Source organism: Juglans microcarpa x Juglans regia, chromosome 6D (assembly GCF_004785595.1).
Source record: "Juglans microcarpa x Juglans regia isolate MS1-56 chromosome 6D, Jm3101_v1.0, whole genome shotgun sequence".
Taxonomy (NCBI): Eukaryota; Viridiplantae; Streptophyta; class Magnoliopsida; order Fagales; family Juglandaceae; genus Juglans; species Juglans microcarpa x Juglans regia.
Window position 1 is genome coordinate 14,697,650 of NC_054604.1, and position 24,367 is coordinate 14,722,016.

The window sequence follows — 24,367 nt, forward strand, 5'->3', positions numbered from 1 at the left end:
AGAGGAGAAAATCAGGTTTTCATTACTTTTTTGCGTAAAAAGAAAGCTACATTACGGCGCCTTTTATAAGAAGAAACCCTATATATAATAAAAGGCCCTGTACTGCACATCCTGATGTAACCCAGACTGAAAAACAAAATAAACAAGCAAGACAACAAAATAAACAAAACAAAGCTGTATCACACGGCCCAGGGACAGTCCCCATAAGCCCACGTCTGCTGGGCCCAGCCCAACCCCTTCAGTCAACACCTCACTTGCACTTCACTTCACTTCACACGCACACCACTTCAGTTAACACTTCAGATCCCGAATGCCCCCACGTGAACCCCTTACATCATCTTCCCGAAGCTTCTTCGTGCCGCCGCCGCTAGTTCTCCCTGGCCAAGCTGTCGCCGGCGGCCGTATCACAGAAACCGAAATCCTTCCCTAGACCCTTGTAATCGAAGAAACTCCGTCCATTCTTCCCATCATCTTCTTCCATGCCCCATTCTGAAACCACAATCACCCCAAATCTGAAACCAAAAATACCCAAGCCCATCCGAGCTTGTGAAAATCCAAACCCAAGCAACAATCCCTCCCTGTAACACTTTGTCCAACCCGAAGCAACCATCCCTCGTGGGAACACGAGTATTTTGCGAGCACGCAAGCTCTTTTGCATTTGGTGAGTAGGTCTGCTTCTATAGCTTTTTTGTTTATTGTTTTGGAAAATGGGCATTGAAATAATGTTAGGTTCAATGTGGAATTGCTGGGTATTTTGCGTAAATGGCGGTATTCAAACTGTGAATTTTTGCTGAACTTGAACTGTGTTTGAATTCTTCATCATTGCTGTTGTTCTCAATTTTTTTTTTATTTTTTATGTTAGGCTTTTATGTTAAAAAAAAAAAAAAAAAAACCATCCCTCACGGGAACACGAGTATTTTGCGAGCAGGCAAGATCTTTTGCATTTGATGAGTATATCTGCTTCTATAGCTTCTTTGTTTGTTGTTTTGGAAAATGGGCATTGAAATGATTTTAGGTTCAATGTGGAATTGCTGGGCATTTTGCGTAAATGTTGGTATTGAAACTGTGAATTTTTGCTGAACTTGAACTGTGTTCGAATTCTTCATCGTTGCTGTTGTTCTCATTTTTTTTTCCGAATGAACTGTGTTCATGTTAGGCTTTAAAGAAAAAAAAACTGATACAAATCATAAGCTTTATGATAACCCACAAGCCTTTCCAATAGCGGAATATCCCACCCATTTTCAATACGGCATTATTTTATTTCCAACAAAGGTTTCTCAAGCACTGGGAAATGGCCATTGAGAGGTCCTCCCTCCTCCCAATGGCCATAAAAAAAGTTTTTCTTATTTATCGGTTAACTGCAAATTTCTGTGGTGTTGTGCTCATCAAAGTCTTAAGCTTAACGCTTCTCCTGACTTGCTTCGGTTGTGTTTTGCTGCGTTGTGTTGTGTCGAACAGCTGAAGGAAAACCGAAGGAAGAAGGAGCTGCTGGAGAACCGAAGGTGGAAGGCACGAAATATGAGCTGGTGGAGAAAGAAGCCATCTTTTTGAAATAAGGGTAAAATGGACAATATACACGTTGCTGAGGTGGAGGTTGTGTGAGGTGTGTTAAGTGGGAAGGCTTTAGAATCATTTTTCAATTTTATTTGGGGTCTCTAGGGGTTTAGTCTGGGAGAGGGGTAGAGAGTGAGAGAGAGAGAGAGAGGGAGAGGGAGTATTTAGAAGGGAATTATGGGGGAGTCAAAGCATGTTAGCAATATGAGATGCCATCACTGCGCAGGCCCCCTTTCCAAGGAGATGGTTCGTGCCTTTTCCTCTATCTTTCCTCTATCTCTTCACTGTTTCTGCTTCAAAATTCAATTTCCTGCGGCCTTTTGATTGCAGGAAACTAGTCAGTGGACTGTTCCACCTCTTATCAGGGATAGCTTTTCCATGGTATTTTTCTCATACCCTTTTGTCCTTCATAACCAATTTGGTTGTTTTTCTCACCTAAATTATGATAATTAGACAATTTGAGGATCTTAGTCAAAGGTCTGTTTAGATCATCTTCTATTTTCACATACCCACCTGTGACTTGCCACAATTATAAAATATTTCAATAAGCTTCTTTGACTATCTCTTCTTATTTTTGAGTGCTGGCTTTTAATAATGTTTTTTTTTTTTTTGTGACGCAGATTGGCTCTGCTGTTGGTGGTACAACTAGTGCATTTTATGGATTCAACCACGGTACCGTATCCCGACCCTTTCTTTTACTTTTTTTTTATTCTTTATATAGCTTGTTATTCATTAGATGTTTGATATATCTGTTTTTCTTCTCTACATGATGATTTTTGTTTCTCTGGTGAGTAATTTTTGTTTTTGATAAGTAAACGATCGTATTAATAAGAATAGGTATAACCCAAGTACACAAGATGGTATACAAGAGGTAAATGGGTTTTACAAGTATGAAGTTGAACACTATTTTAACCCACACATGTATCTATATGTAATCGTGAACATGAACCACAAAGCTTAATGTTTAAATATTCAATTGATGGTAACACATTTATGATTTGAAAATCAACCATTATCTCTGTCTTCTTATGCAATATTTGACTTTTGTGCATATATATGGACTTAGTGAGCAAGTTAATGCATTATTTTTGGGGGCGTGACATTGATCCAGGCTAGATTTATTGTCTTTATTTGTTTATTTGCCATTTCAGTGATGCCAATAGTCCGGAGATGTGTAAAAGGCCCTATGTGGTTGCATTTTCTCATTGGTGTAAGCTTCTCAATGCTTTCGTAACGAGTGCTTTTACTTAATTCTCTCTTTTTCCTTCTTGTGGTTTTGTTTCTCGTGAAGTCCTTGCATGCCTATGCTTTGAGGGTGTATGTTAAAATCTTAAAATCTTCATGAAATTTTCATGGTGTTTTTTATAGGAGTTTTATGAAAATAGCGCTAGACCTCTTAGGAAACAAGGGGTCCATGAACTATGTTTCTCTCTAATAATGGACCTCTTAGGAAACAAGGTGTCCGGCAAACTATGTTAGTCTTTAATAATAGATAACCGTGTATGGGTCCCAGAAATAATGTCAATATACAATATACATGTAGAGATGCCTGTGTGCAGTGTGTTTGTGGGTCTTTAATTTAATATATTTTTTCATAATTTTTTTTAACCGATTTAGCCAAAATGGGGGAATTGAATTTGACCACAATATATACACAATAAATTGCTTGTTTATTGTTGGAGGTGTCTCTGGGTAAGTGCATGTGCTCTTATTTACCTTTTTACACCTCTATTAAATTTCTCCTTCTCTTTGGTTTGCTTGGCGGTATGCAACTTAGGCCTAGTTTGCTTTCAAGACTAAAATCCAAAACTTTGAAAACCTCTCATCTCATTATTATAACTTTTCCAAATTTCACACAAAATAAAATAAACAATTCAACTTTATCAAATCCCAAAACAAAAATACTATTAAAAAATATATTCTAACAATATTTTATTCAACTTTTTAACTTTAATCTCAACTTATCTCATCTCATCTCTGAAAACAAGTGATGCCTTAGGGTATGCCTGTGGCAACGCCATAGGTTACCACAAATTGGGGGATTACCACAAAAAGGTGTCTTCGGAATGGGATCACATGAACGATTTCTTTTTTTTTTTTTTTTTTTTTTTTTTTTTTTTTTTTTTTGGGGGGGGGGGGGGGCGGGGGGCAGGGGGTGAATGAAACATCAGGGCTAGGATAGAATGGTGAAGGGATGTGAGCTTGCTTGTGGCGATCAGCACAACAAAGGAATTATTTAGATTTGCTTCCAATTATGTATCCAGGATAGATTTGCATGGATCACCTCTTTGTGCATTTGTGTACTTGTGATCAATGGCACATTCATAGATAAGAAATAAAATGCTGATAACCCTATCTCTCGGGTAGGACAATGTTTGTTGGATTTTGAAAAACCTTAAAATTATCAACTGATTTGATTACCTGGGGCCACTAGGGGCTTGCTTGTTGCTCTCAAAGCTGATGTTATGCTTTTCAAGTTATGACTTACAAGTCCTCTATAGCTCATTGATTTTTGTTGGTCATCATCTCATTGTGACCTCTTTGTCAAGGTTGTTACTCTGCATTCCTAGAATCAAGACCCATGGGGCTATCGCATGATTAAGTTTAATGTATTTGTTATGATCTTGTGATTCGCCCCCTCGATCACAACATCCATTTGGCTCAACCATGGGTATATTGCTTTTGGCATCATGATATGTTAGCACAAGCAAATTTTGTGATTTGTTGACCCAAGGGTCATATGACTCATACCTCATCCGAAAAAAAAGAAAAGCTTTTTTTAAACATTGTTTTTGTGACATTCTTTATTATCTTGGAAAAGGAAAAGAAAAAAAAGAAAAAGGGAGCATGATATCTCATGGTGTGAAGTTTATAGTCTTTTGATAGTTATGTTTTGGCTTAGTGTCATGTTGGTGCTCATTAATTTTGTTCATTTTTTAGAGAAGTGATATATCATGTTGGTTGTTTGAGAGGTAAATGGGGGTATGACTTTGGATAGGGTTGAGTGGCATAAAGGAATTGCTGCCATCCTAATTAGGATAAGAATTTGCCGAGTTGTTGAGTAGATTATATTGGTTTTAATAATAGATGTTCTTCACACACACACACACACAACTGCATAATTTTGGATGCTTACGATGATCCTATTTTTTTCTTCGTATTTTTTCATGTGTTTTGGCTAGATATTGTTGAAGCATACTTTGTTCTGAACCTAAAACTTCATTGTTCAACTGCAGGCACCACCTGTGATAGTATTCTCTTCCGCGTGTGCAGGATTGTTAGGTCAGACATTTAGCTCACACGTCAATTTTTGTAGTCTTTTTAATATGTTAATGATCTCAATACATGTAACTCCCTATTCCCGTAGGCTAGGAGTGTCACGTGTTTTTCATAAAATAAGCCTGGCAAGAGATCTCATATTTAATAAATGAACTTAAGATTTATTTTATAAAAAAAAATATCTAATAAAATGACTTCAAAAAATATTAAATGAATAAACTGAATAAAATTTATGTCATAAGAGAAATTTTATTCTTGAAGGTCTGAAACTAAATCAACTGCTCATTCTAATCCTAACTTGTCTGCTCGTGTTCATCATTCTCACCTGGGTGGTTAAAAACATGAAATAAACTAAAATGAGTTGAAGACTCAGAAAGAAATCTATCACAACGTAAACATAATAAATATAAGGTTTTCATAAAAAATTTTCATGCTAAGAGTTTAAAATCATGACTGTTCATACTGATGTTTATGTATGCTTGATTTATCTGAATTAACTAATTGATCTGATTTAACTGACTGATCCGACTGGCCAACACACTTAACCCTGTGTGCGAGGTTATGCACCGGCCTCACGTCCCGATGCCGCGAGGGGAGCCACTGATAGTATTTTGGCATGCTATGGTGGACCATGCTTGAGTCCGTGGCTTGCACATCCACTCTGATCTGAACTGCATTGATACCATTCATCTAAATGGTCATCTGATTAACTGATCTAATCTTATCTTGCACTTGAACTTAAGATAACTTATGTGTCTTATGCACATGAGATGCATGACATAATATATATATAATTATAATTTCTGAATTTGAACATGTTGCGGAATGACATGAATCATGATCATATGCTATGTTGGATGACATGTTTGCATATGACATGACTGGTACATAAAAATGGCTGTCAAATAACTGGCGTTAATAATAATCTATATAAGCTGAACTGTGATCTTTATTTGTGATCAAATTACTTACCTTGCTGTGCTTCTTCTTGAATCTCATTTAGTAGCTCGTTACCTATACGCAGTATTAACTATCACTAAATCTGTCTAGGAACATGTACTAATATCCTACTTAATTAAATTTATAATCTAGAAGATAGTCAAATAAATCTTTTGTTTAACACCATAATCAATAAATTTTGATGTTTTAAATTACTTAAATACTAATAATATATTATAATTTAGTAGAATACTTGGGCTATTTTAAATAAGTCATAAAAACCCCAATTCTAAAAATAAGTTTCCTTTCTTAACATAATTATTCAAAATTCATAACATATTCCTTAAATTTTTTCTATTTAAAATATAACATAAAAATCTAGTCATATAGTCAATTGAAATAAAAATAATAGGCTCAATGGTATAAAAATATTTTAATTTCTTTAAATGCTTTCTGTAATAATTTAAGTCTAATTGCTCATATTTATTTAAGTGAAACTGACCTCAACTTAAAATATTAAGCCAAATAAAAATCACTAAAACAGTTACTGAAACATAATAAAATCAAGCCCAATTTAAAATACAAATCTATCACAATCATACATGTCTAATTAACCTCAAGCCTAGCCCACAATTAAGGCAAGTCCAATTTAAAATACTCCAAAAGGTTTCTTCAAGATGATTTATGGGAGCCTTCAAAGCAAGGGTTTTAAGGGCATAAAAGTAATCTATTATCACCTGCAGTAAACTGAAAAACCTAAAAACACAACTTATAATTTGTAGAGAAACAGAGGGTAACGGCGAGAGGCATGCGAAGCAGGGGACTCACTGAAAGAAGAAGCTGACTTGTGGCGGCTCTGGGTGGCTGGGGAAGGCGATGCGACTAGGTGGTCCTCTGGGCAAGGTGGTGCGACGCCGAGAGAGAAAACGAGAGTTAGAGAGAGAGTGTGTGATCTGTCAAGCCGAAAGGAATAGAGGGAGGAGGGTAGCGACGGTCGTGGGCTTACCGTGGCGGTGCGAGGCTGAAGGAAGTGAACCATACAACAGTTTCTGTGGCTTCCCGAGTGGTTTTTCAACATCTTGAGGTGGATACTGTGCAAGAGAAGCAGAGGCTTCAGGCTTCACGTTTGTGGTTGCTGTGGCATGCCTTGGCGACTGAGGGTTGTCCGATGTCTTCTAAGGTGGCCGATGGTGGTGTTGGCGTGTTGTGGGCAGCGTGGAGTCGCAACGGAGGAATGTGGGTGATGGTGGTTTGCAGTGCGATAGGTTGTGGGGGTTTGGGTTTACATGTATGGGTCCTCCTACAGTGGTTCTCGGCATGCAAGTCGACATGGGGTGGAAGAGATGTGGCTGGCTGTTGGCTTACGGTGGTGCTCTAATTGGGGTGGTCGAATCAGAGCTTTGGCCTTCACGGTTGTGCTCTGTTTTGATGAGAAAGAACAGAGGCTGTGTCGGTTTCTATACTTGGTTTGTGTTATTTGCTTGAGGCTTTCCTGAGATTGAATTTACAGACGGGGGGAAGGAATAAATAGATGAAACCGTCTTGAATGTGCCCCGATCAAAGAGCTTCAAGGAGTTTGCAGAAGAAAGAATCGGTGATCATACCAAAAATAAAGGGATAACGACGGGGTGACATGTAGTGAAGGGTGAAATATTTGAAATGAAATTCTACGTAGTTAAAACTAACTTAGGCACATTTTTCACATTTAGAGAGAATCTGGTAAATCACTAGAGATTTAGTCTAGTGTTTACATCCGATAAAACTTAACACAGATTTTGGGTTAAAAATATTTCCACTAATATTTAATAAATAAAACCTTAATAATAATAATAATAATAATAATAATAGTAGTAGTAGTAGCAGTTATATGAAAAATACATAAAACTTATCTTATGGCCTAATCTTAGGATCGGGTGGTTACAATACCATCAAAGTGACAATTTTCACCTTTTTTTTTTTTTTTTTTTTATGACTTATGGCTCAAAAAATTGTTATACCATAACTAAAAACACCCTTGTGCATCAATGCCAATAAACTCTAGAGACCTCTTAGGGCCCATTTAGATACTTAGACTATCTCAATATATATGTGAATAGTAGTGAAATGATTTGAATTAAGATATTTATTGGGTTTTGGGAAATGAGAGATGAAATTGAATAAAATATTATAAAGTTAAAAAATTGTTTGAATATAATTTTTTAATATAATTTTTTTTTGAAATTTGGAAAAGTTGTATTGTTTTTTGTGTTTTGTTTGGAAATGTGAAAAATTTCTAATGATTAGGTAATAATTAAATGAAAAGGTTGCAGATTTGAATTTGAATGGTGTTATGTGTTTAGTGATGTTTGGGAAAAAAATATAAGAGAATACTTTAGAATAGTTGTGTTGTCAAACAGACCCAGGATGATTGGGGAATGAGATCAAATGAGAATTCTGTAAATAGTAGTGAAATGGTTTGTGAATAGAGTTTTTTTTTCCTGTTTTCGGAAATGAGAGAAAATATTGAATAAAAATATTATAAAGTTAAAATATTGTTAGAATATAATTTAATTTGAAAAAGTAGTATTCTTTTTTGTGTTTTGTTTGAAAGTTTGGAAAAGTTATAATGATTAGGTAATAATTAGATGAAAAAGTTAAAAATTTGAAATTAAAAAGTGTTTGTATTTGAGTGATGTTTGGAAAGAAAATTATAATAAATTTTGAGATGAGATATGTTTCCCTAACGAGCCCTTAGTCATTGATGGGCTTAAGTTTGGGGCCTATTAGGCATGCTAAATAGTTTTTATATGGATGAGTGACTTAACCTAAATACATGGGAGTTAAGTTTACATTAATCCAATCTATTTTATTTGAGGAATCTTCTTTATAGGTGCCCTCATAACTTTTCTTGGAAATATCTTTGAAATCATCAAGACATGTTTTATATTGTCAAGAAAATTACTTGGGTAGAAAAGCGAGTTATTATAAGACCAATAATCATGTTTTAGACATGAATTTCTCCCATATGGAGGGGTCCACCTTGATGTAAGTGGGTTCCTTTATTCGTGCCAATAGTAGGATGTCAGGGTTTTACTAGAATGCTGAAAAATGTATTGTGGTTTGGTATGTAGTTTGGAGGTTCATCCTTGAACGACTTGTTATACGATTCGGTCCCTAGTGTTCATAGGTATACCATCTCGGACAACCCTTTTTTATTTACGTATTGTTTTTTCTTTTTTTTGATAAGTCATAATTGATCCCAATTTTATTTACGTATTGTAGAAAGATAAAGAAACTTGAATTGAAAAAACACTTTTAAGACCTCATGTTTTCCCCCACGAAATGCTGGAGAGCTCACACTAGCATTACACAAAGCTAGTCTTAGGAAGTGTTGCCAGGGATCTTTGTCTTGATGCTGGGTGAAGCTGTTATGCATTCCAGGTGCTTAGCTAGATAAGATGTATACCGAACTTTGAACTTCAGCTGTAATTGACACTATAGATTTTTTCTTTTTGTTTGGATGTGGCTTGGACGTTAGGCATTTACTTGATGCCGATTGAATAGTTTTATAAGGACTGAGATCTCTTGAAAATTAGGATTATTGTGATTTTTGTTGTTCTAGTAGCTGATTACTATAGCACCGTCTATGTTGCTTGCATCAAAGGATCTCTAATGAAACTATTAGAAAAAATTCTGCAGGTGGTGCTGTTCCCGCCCTAGCCCAACTTGCTTCTTCATCTTATCATGCAGCCGTCTCAACTCCTCCATTGCCGCCACCTTCGCAAGATGATACGCTGCACAAGTCCCGAACTTCCTCTACTCTCTAATAAGATCTGCTTTCTTGTTTTCTGTGTGAGTTTGAGAGAGGGGTCAAGTACACGTGGATGCCTACTTCAGTAAGGTGCCCCGCGAAGTTCCATAAGCATGCATCCGTGTGCTCTTTTGATTATATAGAATACTGATATTTAATTGGGTTAAAAATTTTGTTTGATAATTATTTATTATTTAAGTAAATAAACTGGCATGAATAAATCAAGGAGATGAAAGGAAAGGATTATAAAATTTCGACCATGGATGCAATCTGTCTAGGGAAAGCAATTAAAAATTGAATTGGTTTTCCGTCGACAATAATTGTTAGTGCTAATTCGTCAGTTGCTTTATCTCAATTGAAAGCTTGAATTATGATATCAAAATGGTTCTTTTTGGCGAAGAGATATATCTGGTTGGATTTCCATGAAATAATGTAGCAATCAGACCTCGTGCGGGCCGCTCATGAGTAAAAGCCGACTGCAAATCTAATCACCTAACCTTGCCTCTTTTACTTATCGCTTCGTTTAATACCTCTGGCTCTTAGCTCCAACTGAATCCATTCAAGTCGAATTGCTTGCGACTTCCAGCAGCAGCAGCAACAGCATTCTCATCACGGGCATTTAGGTCCAGTTTGGATGCAAAGTAGGGCACTCTGTGTCCTTGGGCATTTTTCTCATTTTCTAGTTTACTTGATTCTGCCTTATTGTTGATTCGGTCTAGAAAATTGTCTTCCAAGTCCCTTCCTTTAAATCTTCCTCCAAAACAGCTGTTGCTGACATTCCCCTTTTCTCCTTGAAGTCCTATTCTCATGGACAAATCGTTGGAGCTTCTATCAACAGGGAACATTCTTCTTTCTGCATCTTTAACCATCGAGGAATGAAGCATGCTCTCTTTCAGGTCTTCAGACCACTTGAGTTCTGTCTTTTGTATCACGTGGCCCTCAGACATCTCTTTTTGCTCAAAGAAAGCACTTACAGAATAAGGTCTCATCCCCATCCCCCTATTGTGCATTTCTTGATCCTTTTGAGACCCTTCACAGGAAGTCAGACAACTATCCATTGAACAATCAGTGGGCTGGGTTGCTAGGGCTTGCTGGGGGCACAACCCCTGCAACTCTTTCAGCTCTGAAAATGTAGAATTTAGACATTGATTGGATACTTTGGACACCAGTTCAGAGAGTTGCATTTTGGCAGCTTCAAGTCCCACGGTGCCTATGTTCTGTCTTCCGAGTGTCTCTTGGGCTTTTTCAAACACTGCCTGCAGGTATTTTCCTTGAGCCTCTATCCGGAGCTGCAAGTGTCGCTGCACCTGGTTTAATTCCAGACAGATGATCAGAATTCTGCTAAATAATCCTTAACAAAAACAAAAAATGCCCATATATACTGAAATTTCTGGTATCATATACCTCAAGTTGCTCGTGTAATCTTCTTTGCACTTCAATTTGCATTTGTAGCGCTTCACTTATATGTAAGTTTCTGAAATTCAGAATTTTAGTTGTTAAAGTGAATTTGAATAGTGAAGCTGATTTTAAACAATAGATTTATAGATAACTGAACATAAAGAGCGTGAGATGCTATTGTGTTCCTACTTGTTTGTCTGGGGTCCAATACTTAAATTGTTCGAAGTTGTTCCGTTTGCTTCAGATACTCTGTCACACCCCAGTCCAGCCATACCTACATGCAACGAGTCAGATTTTGTTTCACCTCAAATGCTTCGTAGGAAAGATGTCCGTTGTAATTCTAAATTTGCTTGTAAATAAATACTTGAAAGTGTTTAGACAGAATCTTATGAGATCGTCCTCTTACCTGTTTTGCTGGCCGCACTATTAGCCTGTCCATGAAAATTCTTATTGAGCCTGTACTTCTGCTAGCAACAAGGCAGAGTTAGCATTTATTCTTGCCTAGTTCATTTTTACAAAAATTTTGATTTTTATTTTATCTAATTATTACAATTTTTTTTTAAATTTCTACATAAAATAAAATAAATAATTCAACTTTTTTCAAATCTCAAAATAAAAAAATATTAAAAAAAATATTATAATAATATTTTATTCAATTTTTAATTTTTATCTTATCTTTTCTCATCTTATCTGCGAAGACATGTATTTTGAGCATAAAATACTCCTTCCCTTAACCCTTGAAAAGCCCAAATTAAATGAAGTGCTTTGGGCCTCCACGTGTCCCTCTTGACTGGGTAGGAGAAGAGTCAAGTGTGCAAATTTACGAAATACTCTTAATAATTTTTTTTAAGTGTTTTAAATAAATTAATGTTCGGATTTAAAAATGATATTTTGTGTTTTGATTTTTATTTCAATGATAAGTTTAAGGACAATGTCCATGTGTCAGCTTTTAATTGGCTAACATGACTTAATAATATTCACCTGGGAATTATTTTACAAAGCCGTAAAGATATCAGGATTGGTTCTACGATTAATCCTAATAAAAGATGAGACTAGGAAACTTTCATATGTGACGTTGGCTAGTATTGATATTCACCTGAAGATGACTTTTGAGGTGGTATAAGGTGAGTCCTGGAATCCCCATAAGTTTCATCACTGTTTTTGGAGTAGCCTCTGCATTGAAAGAATGATATGTAAATAATTAGCTGAAGTTTGATCATCTGTAATTACTCTCTCATTCTCCGTAGGTTGTTATATACACTACTCACTGTCTGCTCCTCCTAGCTGATTTACTGCTTCTATGAAACGCTCGTGTAGATCTGGGGTCCATTTAAGTCTAGGCTTAGCATCAGTTGAGAGGACAAGTCCAGAATCTCCAGGACTGTTCCCACCTTGCAGGAATAAATGTCTCTCGGGAGGAGTGGACATTAATCTTGAAGAAGAGTGGATGCTCTTTCCTTGATGTTGGTGATGCTGGTACATCTTCTGTCCTTAAAAAACAAAAACCTGATATAAGTTTATCTTGATGTAGAGGCTCTAACATGCAACCGAAGTGTTGTGCTCAAGATTAGTACTAGTTTTACCTTTTGTGCGTGCTTTCTTTTTTCTTCTCCTGATCCAAAATGATGGCCCTGAATTTTGGAGCTTGATGATACTCTATTCTTCAGGTACAAGACAGCGTCTTGATTCTCAGATAAATAGAACTACGTACGTACAATTGCTCTTGCTGCTTGTCTGCCTTCTCCTTCTCCCACTTCCCACAAACCAAAGGTGTTCTAAGGCGCGGGCTTTATAAAGCAAATGCATGGGCCGGGTGTAGGGGGCCACGAGATGGAGGTTTCGAGGCATAGAATCTTTGTTAGAGCCGATGGAGTACCTGCTCCAATGCAATATTTACAGTGACTTGAAAATAGATTTTGTCCTTCCTACTTTACTAACTGTGGGTCCTGTCCTCAAGCTCCACTTTCCATTCCCAGAATTGCTACCTATTGGAATTCTTCTGCGGTATAACTTTCTGTGACACCTCACACGTACATGTATTAGGTACCAGAACTGATGCGCCACAAAGTCTCTCTGTTTTGCGTTCGTATTATAAGTCCGCCTGGCATAGGCAGGAATCTTATTCCAGGCATTAAGAGACGAATTTTATAGCAGCTTGGATTAGGAGAATCCACAATTGCTGTTGTCTTGAGAAGAAGATTCTGTAGACTGGAGCACCTGCAAGCTATGGAATTATCTAGTTAAGAAAGAAAAAAATGGTGGAGGTGCTCCTTGGACATTGTTTGGAGGCAAGGAATGGAATAACGAATACATTCGATCTTGTCTCCTTCAGTAAGTTTGGTACTTATTCAGTCCATGCACGCATATAAAGTAGAAGAGGGCCCCAAAACTTTTGCATTCTTCAATTGGCATAATTAAGATAGCCAGTCCGGCACCGACGAATCCTAGTAATCAACTGGCCGGGACCCCGTAAGAAGAAAACAGAAGAGTTGTACTTGCTTCCATACTTGCATTTGATGATAACCATGACAAGTCATGCCTTGAAGAGGACCATGCACTTTCCTTGCCCTCGACTCCTGCCTTAGCTTTGGAGATTCTCTCGTTTGAATCTATGAACTTTTCTCGCTCTATTTGATTACTCTGCTTTTGTTGCTGCATTTGTCAATATAAGCTCTCTCTCTCTCTTCTTTTTTTTTTTTTTTTTTTTTTTTTTTTTTTAAATTCAAAGTTTTATTTATTTTTTTTTAAAAAGTCAATATAAGCTTTTAAACATGTTTAATTTTTAAATGTTCAGTGACTGAAAAAACAAATAGATAAATTTCTTCATATTAAGTATGAGTGTTGAGCCACACATAAGGGATCCCAACACTACAAGAGATTGGGTTTTCTGAGACAAAAAATTGTCTCAAAAACCCAAAATTTCGTTCCAAATTGTTTTTGAAGACTTTCGTCTCTATTTTGTCTCGAAAAGATCGTCTCAAAAAGTTTTTAGAGACAAGAATAAATTTTCGTATCAAAAAATCATTTTTAAAAACTAAATTAGGCAGAACCAGTCGAAATTGTTCGAATGGAGCCTTTTTTTTTTAGACGAACCAATGTTGTCTCAATACCATATTAATATTACACAAATTATAATTCAAACATCAATTGTTCAAATGTTTTGGAACATCATAATATAAATGCAATTAAAGAACAAATAAATTTTAAGATTATGGTGGTGGCATAGAGTTTTGGGACATCTTTGACTGGAACTGTTCAAACATTTTTTGGTTATTCAACTCCAACATCTTCTGCATGTTTTCTTCTAATCTCGCCTCGAAATCCGCTGCTTGATCTAATTGGGTCAGCAACTCCTTTTCCTTGGACCTCAATTATTCTATCTCAAGTGTTGTTTCTCCCAATTCTTAGTCTTGTCGTCATTCGATTTGGCTCGAAAAGATGATGATGATGTTGATGATTTCACGCAACGTCCTAGACCCCTCAAATATCTATAACGCGATCCAAGAACTTGAGAAATGATCTGAGCACAGATGATTCATTAGTCAGATCCGCAGAAGTTTTCTTAAGAGATATCATTTTGTCCTACAAAAACAAAAATGTTAAAATTAGTATAAGTAACAAAAATATTATTAGACAATGGAATTAAATAAATTTAAACTTACATTGTTTGCCTCTGCTTCGGGATAGGCAATTTAAATTTACTTATTTTTTAGTAATTCTTATAGTTTTTTAATAAGTTATCTTTTAAGTATTAATTCTAATTTAAGTATTAATGTCCATCTTATATTTCTTATTTTTTAATTATACCTTATAGTTTTTAATAAATTATCTTTTAAGTATTAAATTTGAGTTTAAGCATTACAACATAGGAGTACACCCGTTCGAACACTTCAAGATTTGTTCGAATAGGATAACGCGTTCGAACAGGAAATTATTGTGTTTGAACGATTGCAATCCAAATTCCAGACATGAAATAGAGACAAACACCATCTTAGAGAACATATTCATGGGATAAACACAAACTCATAAGATGCATATTTCACAAACATTGTACAAACGCAAATATATTTTCATATTCTCACATCTAAACACAAATATATTCTTTTAACATCTTTTGTGCAAAAATAGAAGAGAAAAGAAGTAATTTGAGTTTAAGAGAACATAAATTTGAGTTTTTTTAATAAAAAAAAATTTCATGGAAATAGAATATTAAAGTAAAAAAACTTACTTCAATTGAAGAGAGAGAAAGAATTGATCTCCAGCACAAACACGATCTGTAACAACCTGATCTTAAAATTAGGCCATAAAATAAGTTTTATGTATTTTTCTTATAACTATAAATATTATTATTATTATTTTATCAGATTTTACTAGAGTTTTAGTTTGAGTTTAAATCTTAATTTTTTTTCCTATCTCCATCGAATCTCATCTCTTGATTTTATAATCCGAGCCTTAAACTCATCTTAGACTCCAAACACTTTTGGCATTCTAGATAAAACTCCTAACTATTGACTTTTATGAATTTCAGTCATGCATGTCTCTAACTTATTTTATCCACTCACATGCACATGCACGTACGCCTCTCAACTCCAAACTCTATCCACCCTCCTGTGAACCACGATACCTCGCTTTCCCCTGCCTATAGAACTAACCCGAGAACCTCTAATAATAAACACAACACAAATCGGCAGAGAAGGAAAACTCACGCACATAGAGCAACCTGAAACGTCTCCAACCTATCACGACGCAAACCGCCATCACCCACTTTCTTCTGCGGCAACTCCACACTGCCCAGAACACGCCGACGCCACCATCGGCCACCATGGAATACATCGGACCACCCTTAGCCGCCAAGGCACGCTGCAGCAGCCACGAAGCCGAAGCCGAAGCCTCTGCTTCTCTTGCATGGTAGCCACCATAGGACGTCGGAGCACCAATCGTGGAGCCAGAAACTGCCGCATGGTTCACTTCCTTCGGCCTCGCACCGCCACGGTAAGCCCATGATCGTCGCCAGCCTCCTCTCCCTCTCGATAGTTTTCGGTTGATTTCGGTCTAACAGTTCTATTTCTCTCTCTCTCTCTCTCTCTCTTCTCTCACGGCATCGCACCACCCCTGCCCAGGAACCCAGTCAAGCCGCTAGCCACCGAGACCACCAGCGCAGTGGCCTTCTCCCTCTCTCGGTGAGTTCCTCTATCATCGCAGATCCTCTCCCTCTCTCTCAAACTCTCTGTTTTTGGTTTAGCTGTGTTCTCTGTTTTTAGAAGAACCCATGGGTTTTTGATGGGCCTTTGGGCACTAGGCCCTTGTGTGTGTGATGGCTTATGTTGTTGGGCTCAGGTAGTAATAATAATATGTTGTGGGCCAGGTTATATGTTTTTACAGAAACTATTCTAATTGTTTTAAATGGATTTTTTTCTCAATTAAAACTAGGCTAATAATTTTAAACCCAAAGTTTTTAATTAAATAAATATGTTAGTCAAAGGCTATTTTATAAGGAAGTGTCTAAAGAATTTGAATTTTATTTCAAGTATATTATTGAGACTAATATTTTGTCAATATTCCTTTATCTATTTAGTAGAATTTTAATAAATTATTATGTTAAGAATATTTAAACAATATTAGTATTTATTAGATTTCTCATAAGATTTAATAATTATGTTAAGAAATAAAACTTAGTTTAAGAATTTAAGTTTATGAATTATTTTAAATTAGTTCGAGTATTTATCTAAATTATAAATAAGTATTTTAAGTAATTTAGATACTAGGATTTATTGAATTGTTTAACACTATCTTTTAGATTGAGGATTTTATTAAGTAAGATATTAGTACTTATGTGTTTACAAACAAATTTAGTGATAGTTATTATTTCATATAGGCCTCAAGTTACGAAGTGTTATTCAAGAAGAAACGCAGCGAGGTAAGTTATTTGATCACAAATTAGGATAATCACAATTCAGTTTATAGATAATTATTATTGAAGCCAGTTCATTTCCAACCAATTATTTATGCACCACTCATGTCATATGCAAACATGTCATCCAGCATAGCATACGATTTTGTCATTCCGCATCATGTTTAAATTTAGAAGTTATAATTATGTATGTATTATGTCATGCATCTCATGTGTATAAGACACGTAAGCTATCTTAAGTTCAAGGTGCAAGATAAGATCAGATCAGTTAATAATCAGATGGCCATTCAGATGCATGGTGCCAATGCAGTTCAGTTTCAGGGTAGATGTGCAAGCCACGAACTCAGTCGTGGTCCACCATAGTATGCCAGAATACTATCAGTGGCTCCCCTTGCGGCTGCGGGATGTGGGGCCGGTGCACAATCTCGCACACAGGGTTAGGTGTGTTGGCCAGTCAGATAAATCAGATCAGTCAGATTAATCAATCAGTTAATTCAGTTAAAACAGTCATGCATAGCACAAGAATCAATATGAATAGTCATGAATTTAAAACTCTCAGCATGAAAGTTTTTATGAAAACCTTATGTTTAATATATTTACGTTGTGATGGATTTCTTGCTGAGTTTTCGACTCATTTTTATTTGTTTTCATGTTTTTAACCACCCAGGTGAGGATGATGAATATGAGCAGGCAGGCCAGGAATAGAAGGAGCATTAAATTTTAGTTCAGACTTTCTAAAATAAAACATGCTTTTATGACATGAGTTTTGTTCAGTTTATTTCATTTAAATTTTTGGAAGACTTTTTATTAGACCTTTTCTACAAAATAAATTTCTGATTTCATTTATGGAATTTGAGATCTCTTGCCAGATTTTATTTTTATGAAAAGTACGTGACACTCCTAGCCTTTGGGAAGGGGGTGTTACACGGTCTCTCTATCTCCCAACACTCACGGTCTCTCTCTTTCTCATGCTCTCTATATCTCAAGACCAGTTTTCCCAAATGTCCAGCACGTTTGTGCTTCTGGACATCTTATTTCTGATTTTCCCGTTCGAACCTGAAAATAGGGAAGCGGGAAAAATTTCCCGCCTGGACCAATTCAGCTCACACCCGTTTAAACATCAATTATAGACATTCGAACGGATAATTGAAAGTGTAATATGGAACAAATTGATCCCGCCATAGCTTATCAATGGCGCCAACATATTATATACGTTCGAACTCTGTAAATTTCCATTTGAACGGGTAATTATACTGTTCGAACATGGATAATAGGCAGTTCGAACGTACAATATATATATCTAATTTTATTACTATATATATAAAAGTATAGGTATATAGAACACTCAATATTTATGTTAAGAATATATATAAAGTATAAGTTAATAAGTATAATATAAGTTAAAGAATATATATAAGTATAAATATATAGTAGAAGATAAGGATATAGTAGTGTACAAAACTATATACTTATGGTACACCCATATAAGTGAACAAACACATATAAGTGAACAATTGTATATAAGTATAACTATATAAGTATATTATATATATAGTAGTATATATATAACTATATATGTAAGTATAACTATATATAAGTAAATAAATGATATATCTTCATATTAGTCTATGTATTGATCTTATACTTATAAGTATGTATTATATATAAGTATATTATATGATAGTTATAATATATAACTATATTATATATTATAGTTGTATATCGACCTATAATATAAGTTAACAAATATATACAAGTATAACTATATAAGTATATTATAATTATAGTATTATATAATTATATAGTTGTATGTTTGAAGTATAATATATTGTAGTATATAAGTATATATAAGTAGTATATAAGTATTAGTATAAATATAAGTATATAATAATTAAATATAAGTATTATATAAGTAGTATAAGTATTATATATAAGTAGTATAAGTATATATACTATATTATATAACAAATATAATAATAACATACGCAATATTTTTTCCCGTTGGAATGGTATTCGTAAGCGTTCGAACGAATAAAAATAAATATTAGGATTGTGTCCAGACCCAACGCCGTTAGAATGCACCAAACCCACTCTCATTGCCACTCCACCGCTCTAGTGCCACCAGTTGCCAAACGTCGTCGTCGAAGCCACTGTCCACCACCACTCTCCAACCCGCAACAGGTATGTTCTCTCCCTAATGTTTTTACCGATTAATTTCTCCTAAAACTTGTTTTAAATGGTTTGAAAATGGAGTTTGGAAAAAAAACCCCATTTTGATCCCGTAGTTGGCTGGAAATGGAGACGAGATGACTCTATGGTCATCCCGGCTTCTCATTGTTGTTGTGGGAGGAAAAATGAAGGTTTTAAACCGATTATTTACGGCTTTGGCAATGGCTTAGTCGACTCAGCCGTTGCTGATTTCGAACCAGAAATCGTTGTTCGAACGTGTATAAGTCGTTTGAACGGCATACAAATGGTTTTCATTCAAACCACAATAAGACGGTTCGAACAACAATCTATAAGCGTTCAAATGTATATTTATTACCGGGCGAATGCACTATAACATCGTTCGAACGTGTTATTAAGCATTCGAATGGTACATTTTTATTTTAATTTTTTTAGATATAATTACTTTGATCTAATTATAATTATGATATTTTGTAATCATTGTCTTTAATTTTATATCATCAATTTAGTACCATTCCAATGGCTTCTCGAAAAAAGAAGCGGGTTGCGTTAGGATAATCATCTAGCGAAGAAGTCCGAGAGAGGACTATTTTGTTGGAGAGGTAGGTGAAGATAGATGATTTTAGAGATCTTCTATGGGAGAGACATTCTCTCGCATCTGTCTTTCTCGATCGTGGTTGGACACCGATCATCGATCAGAAGGACAAAGGCACATACAAGATAGTTTCGTACATCAATATTGTATCTAAGTTCTATAGAGAACTTGGTCATGCTAGCCAGGAGGATGAGGCATACATTTTCTCCATTCGAGGCATCTCGGTACGATTTTCAGTTGATGCAGTTGCTAATTTTCCAGGTATCTCTCGACTGCTCACTGCATATCCTAATGTGGTGCTTACAGATCAGTCTACACCTGCAGACGATGGGGAGACTGCAGAGGAGGAGGATACTGTGATGACTGATGAGATCGATGACCTCGTTGATCATGAGGTTCGTGTGTTGTTTGTCGGTCCAGATGCTCCTTCCTATGATGGGAGCAAGAGCATCAAACAAGTGGACTTATCTAGTTTTTCAAGATCATGAACATTATAATAGCCAACAATATCGATCTTCGACTGCACAAGACTGAAGTGAGCATGGACTGGGCTCGATTTATGTTACGGGTCGCTCGTGGGGTGCCTATCGACTTAGTGAGATATATAAATTCGCTAGGATTCGATCAGAGGCTACCTATATTATGACAGGTAGAGTTTTATTTTATTCAGTGTATTTGATTACTCCTTTTGATATATATATATATAATACTTGTACTTCTCAAAAACATTTTATGACATATATATTGCCGTTTAGAGTCATGCTCACACGATTCATTTTAGCAAAAGCAGTCAGGCTAGATGAGTTTGAGCGTGTTCGAGAGCCGATTGGACCGATCAGCTCGATGACCTTGTCTCGTAGCACCTTATCTCGTAGCACCAGACTTTGTCTCATGCACCTACCTGAGTGTCGACCACTACAGAGGTGGTCGACACTCATGCACCTACCTGAGTGTCGACCACTATAGATAAGTGCAGAGGGTGTATCTGGTGAGGCATCTACACAGAGTGCATCACACAATGCTACTCGTGAGGAAATTGCAGATATTGTGCGTGCATAGATGCGCGCATAGACATCAGAGATCATTGATGCAGTTCGGGTTGCCCTCGCAAAGAATGAGTGGAAGATTATGTCTTGTGTGACTGATATTGAGGCACGCATTGCTGGAGTCGAGGCGGTGCTACATGATCTGGCCCAGTAGTATTGTATATCTTTTATTTGTATTAAATGTGCTTTTTTGTATAGACAATTATGACTATTTGTATTTTGTATAATTAATTTAAATATTCAAATAGTCATATATTATATTCCTGCCATACATTATATTTTTGGGATGCAATTAATGTGTGGTTTTTGTTTTTAGTATTTGCTAGCTTGTTTATTGTTAATTATGTTTTTTTTTCATTTTACTTACCATTCACAATAATATAAAAAATGACACTATAAGTAATATTTATTTAACATAAAATAAATCACTAATTTTTTTTACATTAATTACATAAAATTAATTTATGAATTTATAAATATTTTATGTTCCATTCGAACAAGGTTTACAAATTTTTTTCGCAAATTTTAACTTAATTTTCCACCAAATGTTCCGTTTGAATGCATAAATTGTGTGTTTGAACGAGCTTGCAACCTTCCCGCCTATTTTTCTCACCAAATCTTTCTCGTTCGAACGAACATATTTTGGTTCGAATGGATTTGAACTTTCTCTGCCAAAATAAATTACTTCCTCGCCAAGATAACCATTCGAACAAATTATAAACTATTTGAACAAACATTAATTCTAGGTTCGAACAGTTTTGACGTTTTGAGACGACCTAATTCGTCTCAAAAGATCTGGTTCGAACGGATTTTTAGCCGTTCAAACGTTTTTATAAATTCATCCATTTTTTGGGACAAAATTTAAATTTTGTCTTCAATAATTACTTTTGGGGACGAAATTTCTTTCGTCCCTAAATAATTTTGTCCCTAAAACTAAGATTCTTGTAGTGCGACGGGGATCCCGACAGTGCAATTTTTTTTTATGTATTTTTTTAACACTTTTAAATATTTTAAAAAAAATTTACAACGTTATTAAAAAATACTTCATTAATCACTAAGTGAAAAAAAAAGTACTGTCGGGAGCCTCTATGTGAGGGTTTAGCTAGCATTTCTCATTAAGTATTACATTTTGTTAATACAAATATACATGATTAAATCTACATCTTCTAATTAATTTAAATTTTTAGAATAGATGGTGACTTTACATCGTATCGGTGTAGAGAATATGAGTTATAACTCTGACTTTACACTATATCTCAATTAATTAAATATCACAGGTATTGGGCCAATTTATCGAGGGGGATAATACAAATATAAATAATGAAATCTACCCATTCCTATCCATCAACTTAAACTTTTAGAACAAGTAATAATTTCATACATTTTTGTATGAATGAGTGACTAAAATGCAGATTTAGATACATAAAAAGATTCATATTTACATGACATATATGCATTCATGCATGCTAAAATATGTTCGTCCCATGACGTATCCTTCCTCACTGCATCTTGGTAAAAAAAAAATTTCTTGCATAGCAAACACTGTCAATGTAATATCGATCGAGCAAAATATAAACTAGGATTGTTCTTTTGGTTTTGCCCCAAGCAAGCTGTGCATGTGTGGTTTGTAGTGCATTATGCTAATGCTGTGATTGTCAGGGATTATGCTAAACCAATTTAAAATTACAAGAATAATATCCATATGATCAACATGAGCTAATGCAGAATAAATTCGTATATATGTTATGGAGACCAAATCTCCATCAAATTAAATGATATACAAAAACAGAACTTATTCATGAATGAGGACAGAGCTGATACGAAGATACCAACCTAACGAGCACTGATCTAGATATGTTTAAAACGAGCATTTGCTAAACTGATTAATGATTCTGTAAGAGGCTAAGAGCTCGATCATTAAAATAAACAAATCAAAAAGAAAATAATTCGTATTCCTTGAATAATATCTGCAGATTACTTCCGACTGGCCTTTCATAGAAAGATCGTTGGTTTCGATTTGTGAGGATCGAGATTTAATGCAGTTTGAGAGAATCTATAAAACCGGCCTTTATGTAAAGCGCTAAAGCAAAATTCCTAAATAGTTTGCTGGCATATGGATAGGAATAATTTGCACAAGAGGCAGGGATTTGGTACCATGCCAGATATACATAGCTCTAAATTGCTCTCGATATTTGAGCTCATCATGATGTCTTACCAAGTACTTTGCGAATTCTCTTGGATTTTGATGACTCGCAAGTTCGCAACAAGGACCTCGTTACAAGAAAAGCGTACGTACGTCACTTGTTATTTGCAATCATAGTCATTATTTGTAACGAAAATAAATTATTTTATTAAAAAATAATTATTTTTATAGAAAATAATTAACTACAAATAAATAATTTTTTTATAGTACGCTATCTTCAAAATTCTTGGATGTTGTTAAAGGTATGTGGCCTGATTAGTATAACTCACAGTCTCTAAAATGGAAGTATGGAGTTCGAAACCCCTTCTCTAACTCCAAAAAAAAGAAAAAAAAAAAAAGAAAAAGAAAAAAAAAATCTTGGACGTCATTTTATAGTGCGCGGCCTTCAAATAAAAACAAATCTTGGACGTCACAAATAAACAATTTTCTTATAATGCGCGACCTTCAAAATTCTTGGACGTTGTCAAAGGCATGTGACCTGATTAGTATAACTCTCAGTCTCTAAAATGGAGATATGGAGTTCGAAGCCCCCTCCTCCAACTCAAAAAAAAAAAAAAAAAAAAAAAAAAAAATCTTGGACGTCATTTTATAGCATATTTGAATAATCCATATAATGTAAGCTGGTAGCGTAGGAAATATGACGGATTTATGGATCATAATCATTTAGAGTTGATTGTCCGAATTGTAAGGTAGATTTTGAGAGAGATTAAAAAAAAAAAAATATGTGGATCTTATATATGTTATTCAAGTGGATGTTACGCACAAATTAAATTAATTATCGTAGGATCTACGTACGTACATGCATGATGCATGTCTATTTCTCTATATATGTAATTTTTTATGGATTTTAATTGGACAAAAACCTCGAATCCAAAATGATAGATTTTATTGTGTCCTGCGCATGCCAAGAGTTAACAAGTATAAATATTTGGCTGCATTTCGACTGAAAAAGAAAAAGAAAGAATGGGGAAATTAAAAAGAGAAATTAAATCAGAGTGGCTAGGCGCTGCAGGAAATGAAAAACGTTCTCGTTTGGAGAGGTTAGGGGTCGATGGATGTCTAATTATCAATGTGGTTGTGAACAGATCACGTAAATAGAGTAAACATGTTGGTAGCTGCAACTTTCATTTCATGTCTCTCAACAAGGACCCTGCATGCAGTGATCTTTCTGATAATACTGGTACGTACATGTAAAGTACTTAGCTTTCCTAGCTTGATGTTGCATGCGGCATTGCCCAAATGCCCTCACATACTTCAAATCTCTCTCTTTCTTTCATGCGCTTCTGTTTTGAACAGTATCATGAGGGAATAAAACTATATATATATGCTTTTACTGATCTTGTTAACTGATTGCTATTACCTTCCTCTCTCTACGTACGGTGTTAATATTCTCTCCTCTTTGGGATAGAGAAGGATTTTTGTTCTCGATCGTACTTACACTTCCTTTTGTGGATTTTATATCAAT

General features: G+C 35.3%; 2 protein-coding genes across 5 annotated transcripts; one reads left to right on the forward strand and one right to left on the reverse strand.

Annotated features, from left to right (window-relative positions):
- Nucleotides 1–275: 275 nt before the first annotated feature.
- On the forward strand, nt 276–9,813 carry LOC121234810. 2 transcript variants are annotated; one of them, XM_041130921.1, is made up of 7 exons: nt 276–669; nt 1,465–1,800; nt 1,885–1,935; nt 2,175–2,226; nt 2,706–2,764; nt 4,791–4,836; nt 9,451–9,813. In XM_041130921.1, exons 2-7 carry the CDS (start codon nt 1,732–1,734, stop codon nt 9,576–9,578), a joined length of 405 nt encoding a protein of 134 aa, XP_040986855.1. In that variant the 5' UTR covers nt 276–669; nt 1,465–1,731; the 3' UTR covers nt 9,579–9,813. The 2 variants fall into 2 exon arrangements, with proteins under 2 accessions (XP_040986855.1, XP_040986854.1); XM_041130920.1 differs by having other exon boundaries at nt 276–661.
- Nucleotides 9,814–9,837: 24 nt separating this feature from the next.
- LOC121234809 (myb-related protein 2-like) lies at nt 9,838–12,737 on the reverse strand. 3 transcript variants are annotated; one of them, XM_041130917.1, is made up of 8 exons: nt 12,544–12,737; nt 12,229–12,445; nt 12,057–12,133; nt 11,367–11,424; nt 11,150–11,234; nt 10,967–11,036; nt 10,008–10,869; nt 9,838–9,970 (listed from the first exon to the last, which is right to left on the reverse strand). In XM_041130917.1, exons 2-7 carry the CDS (start codon nt 12,440–12,442, stop codon nt 10,102–10,104), a joined length of 1,272 nt encoding a protein of 423 aa, XP_040986851.1. In that variant the 5' UTR covers nt 12,443–12,445; nt 12,544–12,737; the 3' UTR covers nt 9,838–9,970; nt 10,008–10,101. The 3 variants fall into 3 exon arrangements, with proteins under 3 accessions (XP_040986851.1, XP_040986852.1, XP_040986853.1); XM_041130918.1 differs by having other exon boundaries at nt 12,229–12,450; XM_041130919.1 differs by having other exon boundaries at nt 12,229–12,466.
- Between the last annotated feature and the right edge of the window lie 11,630 nt (nt 12,738–24,367).